General features: G+C 36.0%; 4 protein-coding genes across 5 annotated transcripts in view; 1 reads left to right on the top strand and 3 right to left on the bottom strand.

Annotated features, from left to right (window-relative positions):
• Positions 1-873: 873 nt before the first annotated feature.
• On the bottom strand, positions 874-1,206 carry LOC129573645 (uncharacterized). Its single transcript, XM_055454454.1, has one exon. The coding sequence runs from the start codon at positions 1,204-1,206 to the stop codon at positions 973-975; it is 234 nt and encodes a 77-aa protein (XP_055310429.1). The 3' UTR covers positions 874-972.
• On the bottom strand, positions 874-2,319 carry LOC129573643 (mediator of RNA polymerase II transcription subunit 9). Of its 2 annotated transcripts, none has more exons than XM_055454453.1 (4): positions 2,117-2,319; positions 1,602-1,738; positions 1,474-1,537; positions 874-1,373 (listed from the first exon to the last, which is right to left on the bottom strand). In XM_055454453.1, the coding sequence occupies exons 1-4, from the start codon at positions 2,138-2,140 to the stop codon at positions 1,209-1,211; spliced, it is 390 nt and encodes a 129-aa protein (XP_055310428.1). In that variant the 5' UTR covers positions 2,141-2,319; the 3' UTR covers positions 874-1,208. The 2 variants fall into 2 exon arrangements, with proteins under 2 accessions (XP_055310428.1, XP_055310427.1); XM_055454452.1 differs by lacking the exon at positions 2,117-2,319 and adding an exon at positions 1,881-1,922 and having other exon boundaries at positions 1,209-1,373.
• Positions 2,293-4,139, top strand: LOC129573641 (zinc finger protein neuro-d4). The gene is made up of 3 exons (XM_055454450.1): positions 2,293-2,943; positions 3,094-3,286; positions 3,359-4,139. Exons 1-3 carry the CDS (start codon positions 2,304-2,306, stop codon positions 3,771-3,773), a joined length of 1,248 nt encoding a protein of 415 aa, XP_055310425.1. The 5' UTR covers positions 2,293-2,303; the 3' UTR covers positions 3,774-4,139.
• A 2,533-nt stretch (positions 4,140-6,672) lies between these two features.
• The window catches only part of LOC129573762 (cAMP-dependent protein kinase catalytic subunit PRKX), a 37,780-nt gene continuing 35,264 nt past the window's right edge, over positions 6,673-9,188 (bottom strand). The window contains exons 9-10 of the mRNA XM_055454714.1: positions 8,108-8,367; positions 6,673-6,951 (exon numbers count right to left, since the gene is read on the bottom strand). Of these exons, the coding sequence (XP_055310689.1) occupies positions 6,829-6,951; positions 8,108-8,367 (383 nt within the window). The 3' untranslated portion in view covers positions 6,673-6,828. The remainder of the gene's footprint in view (positions 6,952-8,107; positions 8,368-9,188) is intronic.

Here is a 9,188-nt window from a genome sequence, read left to right as displayed (position 1 = left end):
CCAAATACACAGCATTACCTTGTCGCCGTGAATTTCTTGTTTTGGCTGTGATGTTGCTGGTTGGCCGGGCTTAACATACGATGCTTTGCGCTTGGGGTTATCGTAATGAATCCATTTTTCGTCACCAGTGACAATTCGATACAGAAAACCTCTTTTTTTGTGCCTTGCGAGCAGCATTTCGCAAGTCACTAAACGCCTTTCAGCTTGCGCTGGCGTCAATTCATGTGGTACCCAATTTGACAACTTGCGAATGAAACCAAGGGCCCTTACACGATATCCAACAGTGCTTCGGTCAACATTCAATGCTCTGGCAAGCTCATCTTGAGTTTGACTCGAATCTTCATCGAGCAATGCCTCCAATTCCGCATCTTCAAACTTTTTTGGCTGGCCGGGACGTTCCTTGTCTTCCGTGCTAAAATCACCACTTTTGAACCGTGAAAACCACCGTTCACATGTACGTTCCGATGGAGCATGCTCACCATAGGCTTCCACCAACATTCGATGCGCTTCAGCCGCAGTTTTCTTCAAATGAAAGCAAAAAATTAATGCTTGCGGGAAATGTTGCTTTTTCGGTACAAAATTTGACAAAAAAAAAATGTTTATCCAAACTTCGATGAAATGATAGATGATGATTTTTGTAGTTTGACACTAGACCACTCATGTGAAAAAGAAAAAAGTATTGCCCGATACAACCATGCAAAGTTACGCCATCTTTTGAAAAATCGACACGATTAATTCCCAGACCCAATACATATTTAATTTAAGAAAATGATCCCACGATTTGTTAGTCCACTGACCTTTGATTTTTTCATCAATGCCTTTTTTGAGTAAGAAGTCGCGTTCAGTGGATATGATTTCAATTGAAATTTGGTGTTATACAATGGTCGCAAGTAGATAATATTTATTCAATTTATTTGGAAAAATGCTTTTAATTCAAGTTAATTCTAAATAAAAATTGACACCGATGTGAAACTACTTTTGTTTTTTCCTAACTTCACGTTGCACATCCTCGATTTCCTTTTTCAAGTGTCCCTTAAATGAATTTAGAAATTTTCCCGGTTGAAAAAGATTACTAAATCGCTTTTCACCAGAAATTTTATAATATGCGGCAACGGTCATTTGTGCTGCTCGTTTTATAACGTACGTTTCCGATAGATATTCAATGAGTTTTTCGCTGGCCAATCGGTTAAAAAGATATCGAAACATATTTAAAATTGAATATTTTTGTATTTCTTAATTAAATGTTGTTTCTGTTTGAGCTGATTTCGTAGTAGTTCCAAGCGATGCAATTGTTCTTCCTTGTTGTGGTTGATACCTGAGAGTCTACCTATTTGAGAACGAGCGTTATCCAAACGACGTTGCAGTTCAATCACCTGAAAAAGAAAATTTTTTCAATGTTAATTTAAAAAAAATAAATAAAAAAAATATCGGTTGTCGTAAGTCATGCGACACACTCATTGATGGATGACATACTTTTTGACTGCAATCCTGTGACTCACGTTGTTTGGCTGCGTTGTCTGTGGGATCTTTCTCGAAACTTGAAGAAATAATTATAAAACAAAAATGAATTGATCAAATGCAAATATTTTGTCAGTATGTACCATCGAATGATTTCGTATATTATTGGCAAGATTTCAATATCTAGCTGATCTACTGTCAGTGTTGTTTGATTGGAGGTTATGTGTTTTGATGAAGCTGTACTTAATGTTTTTTTGTCCATTGGATTGTATTTTACGGTCTGCGATAGATTAATATTAATAAGATATCAAATACTCCAAATAATTAGAATTACGCTCAAGCTATTTTTGGTTTTGATGTTTCTTTTCAATTTTGTTATTCTTGAATAGAATTGTTTAAACTGTGTCAGGTAATTAACACACCGTATATCCATATATCCATATATACATTTATTTGTTTGTTAAAAGTTGGTAGTATTGCTGACACGAATCTTTTTCATTTCACGATAAATCGTGAAAAATAAAATCTTATTTATTTATCATTTGCCATAAGCACTTTTAAAGATTGAATATTTCCTTTGAAGCATATAAAAATACCTTAATATATCAAAAACTCATCTTTAGCGACCAATAGCATGAGTTCCAATGTATGTGTTTACCCGTGGATCCGTGCATCCGTGCATCCGTGCATCCGTGCGTGAGTTGGTGAGTGAGTCTATAGTAAGTCATTTCATGAAGCTCAAGCGCTGTCAAAATGAAGAGCATAAGGAAAAAAAAAACAATCATCGATCCAAGTTCAGTGCACGGAAAACAAGCAAAGCAAGACTAAAATCCATCTAATGCAGTATGGCGGCAATGGCGTCTGCAGATATACAAATTGTAAATATACCAAATTTAGCGAAAATCGAATCATTTTTAAATGATACAGCTTATCGAGAATTGTTGGAAAATAGTGAGAATTATAATACGCGATTGTGCATAGAGCGTAGGCTACGAATGCCGTTTTTAGATCAACAAACTGGCGTCGCTCAAACTAATTGTGCTTTGTTTATGAAACGACGACATCGTATGCCTGGCATCCGCGAAGGACAAATTTATACTTATCCAGCCGCTAAATGGCGTAAATCAAAGCGACAGTACTTACTTCATCATCGTCCATTCCGTATGGTACGTGAACCGGATGCAGACTCAATACCGGGCTTGGACCGTTCATCTTTTACGGGTGATTCAGAAAGCAAAGACAGTAGCCATCCTGAGCCAAAGGAGTGGTTTTACGATGATGATGTTATGCATGATGTTGTGGATCCATTTGAAGATCGTGGAGATTCAGATTTTGATTACGATGATAATCATTACAAGAAGAAGCGACGTTCGAGGAAACCACCAGGTGATTTAGTGAATCGACGTGGGAGAGGGCGCGGAAGAGGACGTCGGAACAACAAAGGTGGAGATTGTGACACACCACGTTCAACGAATAAAAGGCATTGTAAGTTTCAAAATATATCTTGAAAAAAAAAACTAAAGCAAAGAGTAGCGAATCTTTGAATATGTCTGTCGTCTTGCTCAAATTGCTTAGTTAGCTTGTTGCCGCTTCCATGATAACTTAAAGTTTATTATCTATTTATTCCTCACATAGCTGAAAATAAGAAAAACTTTCTATCGCCACTAAATACAAACGAAGACAGTCAGACTATGCTACCATCTGATCAGCTTTCACCCCAGCTTCAGCATGAATTTGCTCTAACTACTACCACTACTATTACTCCTTCTACTACTACTACTACTACAATGTCAGAAAAAAATCCTATTGCAGCTGCTATCGAAAGAAGGTATTATATTTAGAAAGATTTATCGTATATTATTCATTCATTCAACAATTAAACATGCAATCTTTTCGGCAGTAATCAAAATGAAGAAGAAGAACGTTTACGCATCATTCGTAAACCAAACGATACGCGAAATAAAGCACCACCATCGCCCTATTGTGACTTTTGTCTTGGAGACGCCCGCGAAAACCGAAAAACTAACGTTCCTGAAGATTTGGTTTCGTGCTCAGATTGTGGACGTTCCGGTCACCCATCATGCCTGCAATTTACACCAAATATGATCATATCCGTGAAGCGTTATCGATGGCAATGTATCGAATGTAAATATTGTTCAATCTGCGGCACATCGGACAATGACGACCAATTGCTCTTCTGCGACGATTGCGACAGAGGTTATCATATGTACTGCTTGTCACCACCATTGACATCGCCACCTGAGGGACAGTGGAGCTGTAATATTTGCAACAAAGAGTTTCACAGTGGCAAGTGAAAGAGATTTGTAAAAGATAATGATATTGATAATGGGACGACTTTTAATAGGAGAACGATAGTATTGCAAAATTAATTCTAAAATGCTCTCATATCGTGGTTAATGGGAACTTTTTTTTTGATAAAAAGCTCGACATACATAAATGAGATCAACATTGACATCAAAATTGTTATCAAGTAGAAACCCGCGTTTTCATAGCGATGCCAGAACGATTTTCTTTGATTTTGATCTTCCAAATAATTATAGTATTATTTGACAAACTAAAAATTTCATCTGATTTTTCAAACAACCGAAAAGGTTGAATAAATAACGAAAAAAAATTAAACGTGTGATGTTTTTTTTTGAATAAAAACTATTCACAAGAAACACATTCTGTTTTTTCTATCCAACGAATGCTTAAAATAATGACCGGGATCGCATTTGATTATTTAATTCATCCATCCATCGATCCAAAATTAAGCTCAGAACAATCTTTCTTTCTACTAGCGACCAACGTATAATGAAACACCGATTCTCAATTGAAATCGTGGGTATGAGAATGCAAGTTCTCACTCAAAGAGCGATTAATGGAGATGATAAAATTGTTCAATTCAAACTCATACTATAAATTGGATCTAGTACTGACTATGATTTCCCACAAAATCAATAAAATATTGAATATGGTTGATTGCTGCTATGTCAATCGTCATGCAAAGCCGACATGTCATTGACACTCGTCGTTTCAGTGGATGTTGTGTGGCTTTTTTCCGTCAAAATCGAATAATATTTTTGTGTAAACCAACTGTATGAAAATATTATATGAAAAACCTCTAGACGAGGTTGAAATGGAGTGACGCTCCTGTGCGTGGATTTACCACTCAAAAAGAATGATATCATTTTGAGTGACGCTTTGACGCTGTATTACTTCTGGATACGAAGTTCAGTTTCGCATTCACTATTGTAAAAATTTATTCACAATAAATGCATTTCAGAGGTACTCAAATGTCACTGCGTTGACACAACCGGAAAATGATACATAGCTACAAAAAGCGCCCTTGATACATAGCTACAAAAGGTTGTACGGTTAATATGGTCGACGAGTATTAGACTTCTCAAACATGCGCCAAGTGTTTTGGTCGTTTTGATCGGCGCACCAGATGACATCGCTTCAAAGTCTGCCATGATTTTCGGCCGCAATTGGAAGAAGCAATGCTCCCATCAATGATTGTGTGCAAGGTCAACAAAAGAAAGATGAGGGAACAGAAGTTGAAACTGTTTTTGCTCGACAAAGAAGCGGAAGAGGACAACGGAAATCAAGCGGTCGGCAATTGTGTTCCACATCCAAATCAACGACTCAGATTCAACTCAGCAGTTTTTGTAGCCACATTGATCCCCTTTCCAATGGTACCATAGGTTTGGCAATGTGTCAACTACTTCTCAGTTAGATTTCAGCTGCCGAAAACCCATTTTTTCTCGACATTTTCAATTTTTCACAAAATTTACACTACAGGTGGGCGTTTTGCGATTACATAATCACTTGCACAATCATTTTTCGGATGATTAAGATGGCACTTAATCACTTAATCGCTATTAATCATGATTAAGTGATTGTGCAATTGATTAATTAATCATCGATGATGATAAAGTTGTTGTCTTAATCATGATTAAGTAAATAGTTAATCATGATTAAGTAAATTCTTACTCATGATTAAGATGTGATTAACGAAATGATTGTGTAGATTTAATTATTCATTAGACGCCATAAATGCAGAAATATTGAAAATGATTTACATTTTCCATTCTTTCAACGTTTACTTTCAATTCGGAATCATTTTCAACATTTCTGCATTTATGACGTCTAATGGTGAATTAAATCTACACAATCATTTCGTTAATCACATCTTAATCTTGATTAACTATTTATACAATCATGATTAAGTAAATTTACTTAATCATGATTAATTAATTCTACACAATCATTTCGTTAATCACATCTTAATCATGATTAAGAATTTACTCAATCATGATTAAGTTGTCACAGTTAATCACGGCGACATCGTGATAAAGACAACAACTTAATCATCATCGATGATTAATTAATCAATTGCACAATCACTTAATCATGATTAATAGCGATTAAGTGATTAAGTGGTCGTATTAATCATCGCGAATTTTGGGTGTTTGAATAAGATTAATTAATCTTAATCAGATAGTCCGCCGATCTGTAGGCCTTACTTACTAAGTTTTCTCATTTTCTCACCGAAACATAACTCCAAGCCAATTTTTAGCCAATTCGGCGACGCGACATTACAAATCTTGTCCTATTTTATGTATATCGGGCAATTCCCGATATAAATTGATTGCATTGCATTGCATTGAGGTGCAGTTCTTTATTTATAGATCATTCATTATTTTCTTGTATGATTTTCAAGGACACTGTGACTTGTTTGGGTTCCCGTTACCCGAAACATTGCAGAGACCACCCAACCAGTAAGCTGCTGTCAACAACTAACAAGCATCATGCATCGTCGTTCACGCCATTCATATTGAATAATTTAAAAATTAAAATATAACAGTAATGTTATTTCCGCTATGCCCGATTTTTGTGGTATAGTAGGCGTACATACTTAACTAAGAGGCCAGAAGTATCCATGTATGTTAGTAAATGATTTGTTCTTCAATTGAAATAAGAGTATTGAATTTATTGAATGTATTGATGCTGATTTTATGCTATTTTTATCCATTTATTCCATGCACAATTGGACCACTATGACGGTTACTTCTATGGTTACTTCTACGGTTAAATCTATCCCCGTATTCAACCTGGGACATGTGCCTGGAATTGGATATATTTGGATTATTCATTGTTGGGTAGGAAGCAAACGGCAGGAAGCAAACGGCATTTTAGAAGAAAGAGAAAAATGATTCAAAATAATGTATTTTTATATTAAATCTTGCATACAATTTTGTAGTGAAAACCCCTTCAGATATGAATGTTTCAAAAAAAAAATTAATTTCCAAAGAAAACGCATTTTCGATCATTTCAGAGGGTGTTTCTGAAGAAAATTTTAACATCCTAAAAATCGTCAAATAACATCATATCCTTTTTTGGTATGGGCCTCGCTTTCGGATTTTCATCTGGGTAATCGTCAAAGTTACTTGTGTCTCCATCTGCTTTAATTTTAGGTATGATTGGTGGCTATATCGAACAATTAAATGAAAAATTAATTAACTTAAAATCAGTTGGAAGTAACAGTATTTTCGGATCGATAAGGAATAATGTTGAACAGCTATGCTAGCTTTGACACCAAATAGCCCTTCTATTTGATACCAAATATTCCCCATTTGACAAAAAATAGCTTCTATATTTGATAATTTCTCTATTTGTGACATTTTTCCGCGCAACATTTCTGTATGACATTTTCGCTCTAAGCTATTTAATTAAAGCAATCTATGTTGAACGACGTCAAGAAATATTTCCTGCAAAATAGCTTTTGTTCTCAATTATTATGAGCACCAACGTAAAACATGGCTATAATTGCTTCACAGCGTCACATATATTATCTTGAAAAGCGATGAAGATGACGAAAGAAAGAAAAGAACAAGTGTCATGCATGGAACACACGGTCAGGAGCTGAATTTACACTAAACGGATATAATTATCCATTTGTTGGAGACTGTGTCGATGTCTGACTAAACGGATATTTATGAATAATCCAGAGGAAGCATAGCATGGTCGTCACAACACACGTTTGGAAACATACACCACTTCATATCCCACAGAAATATTATATAATAAATACAAGTATATACAGCAAAGTAAGAAATTGTAAGAAATTAAAAATGTACCAAAGTTTATATCCAAAATGTTCAGAACAAATGCATTGTCAGTTTTCATTTCGTCAGCCTCTCTATAAACATATAGGAAGAGTGCGACGGAAAAACGCAACCGGGACACTGGTTACAGAATTAGAGGATCATGCACATAATGAACTTCAACAAGTGCGTGGCTGTGTTGGTTGGAAACGTAGAAGTATGACACATTGCAATCAGTCCCCAGGTGGCGCACTTTTGCATCGAATAAATGCCAATAAAAGCTGTATTTCGCGTTTTTCGGGGTACAACTGATGAAAAAATATGAATCAATTGTCTACAGATCACTACGCCCTGATCTCAATTGGAGTTCATAGTCCGGATTATTCTTTTTAAGTTACGAGAAAGGCACAAAATCCATCGAAACGTACATATGTTGTTCAATAATAAATTTTCATATTTGGTTCTTTTTAAATCATATCTTCAATTCCACCTTCATGCTCATTGAAATACATATGATATGAATTTAAAAGTTTTCGTACCGTAACTTGTCGATTGTACACATGATCCCAATTTAAGTGTTTAAACCATCGGTGTTTCTTTATGTCGTCAGGGCCATTTTTCATATTACCCAATCGTTTTGTACGATCAGGAACAAGCAGCTTTTTTACTAAATCTTTTGCAACAGGGTCCACAAGCCGCGGCCACTCATATTTACCGGTTAAAATTTTTTCATATATACCAAATGGGTTGTCGGCAAAAAAAGGTGGGTATCCCACCAACATTTCGTAAATTAGAACGCCTAGAAAATAAAATGTTTATAATGCTTACAAATCTCACTTTTTTAGTCTGATTCGTTTGCGTGGCATCAAAGTACTCAATAAGCTTGTCCGCTTTCGAAGAAACTTTCTAGATTACCGACCACTTTGCTCTCACACACAACATTTACTTACACATTCATACAGGTGGGCGAAATCGAGTATATACTCTCTTACTCATTCATTTTTGAAATGAGTAAGTCTCGACCTACTCTAATACTCATTAGTTACTCTTTGAGTAAGAGAGTATATACTCAGACTAATTACTCTTCGATTTTGAGTATGTCTTGACCTACTCATTTTTTTGCGAAAGAGTAACTCTACACTTACTCACTCGTTTTCCCTCCCTCAGAAAAATATATAAAGGATATATAACTTTTTTTGAGGAGAAAAAAAATTTAAAATGAGTATGTCGAGACATACTCAAATGGGTAGGAAAAAGAGTAGGTGTAGAGTTACTCTTTGGGGAAAAATGAGTAGGTCGAGACTTACTCATTTTCCGTTTGTATGGGAGTAGGAGTAGGAGTATGAAATTATACTCTCTTACTCCACCCACCTTAAAGGTGTCAACGGACAAGCACCTTGTCCGTCCGTCCGTCCGTTCGGGAACCTCAGAAATTTTGTTGTCCGTCCGTCGATCCGTTTAGGACCCTCGTGAATTTTCTTGTCCGTACGTCCGTCCGTTCAGCGTTGATCGGACGGACAAGAAAATTTCTAGCGGCTCTGAACGGATGGACGGACGGACAAAAAAAAATTTCAAGAGCCCTGGACGGACGGACGGACGGGCTAAAAAGACGGGCAGTCC

Source organism: Sitodiplosis mosellana, unplaced genomic scaffold (genome assembly GCF_009176505.1).
Source record: "Sitodiplosis mosellana isolate CC-2019 unplaced genomic scaffold, AAFC_SMos_1.0 Smas_scaffold_6102, whole genome shotgun sequence".
In the NCBI taxonomy this organism is placed as follows: Eukaryota; Metazoa; Arthropoda; class Insecta; order Diptera; family Cecidomyiidae; genus Sitodiplosis; species Sitodiplosis mosellana.
This window is presented reverse-complemented; position numbering and strand designations above follow the sequence as displayed.

Coding starts and splice junctions, on each gene's coding strand:
- LOC129573645 (XM_055454454.1), bottom strand. CDS start 1,206: ATGTTTCGATATCTTTTTAACCGATTGGCCAGCGAAAAACTCATTGAA.
- LOC129573643 (XM_055454452.1), bottom strand. CDS start 1,907: ATGTATATATGGATATATGGATATACG. Junction 1,739..1,880: donor TATGGATATATGGATATACG/GTGTGTTAATTA, acceptor AATCTATCGCAG/ACCGTAAAATACAATCCAAT. Junction 1,538..1,601: donor ATATACGAAATCATTCGATG/GTACATACTGAC, acceptor TATTTCTTCAAG/TTTCGAGAAAGATCCCACAG.
- LOC129573641 (XM_055454450.1), top strand. CDS start 2,304: ATGGCGGCAATGGCGTCTGCAGATATACAAATTGTAAATATACCAAAT. Junction 2,944..3,093: donor TTCAACGAATAAAAGGCATT/GTAAGTTTCAAA, acceptor TTCCTCACATAG/CTGAAAATAAGAAAAACTTT. Junction 3,287..3,358: donor GCAGCTGCTATCGAAAGAAG/GTATTATATTTA, acceptor TCTTTTCGGCAG/TAATCAAAATGAAGAAGAAG.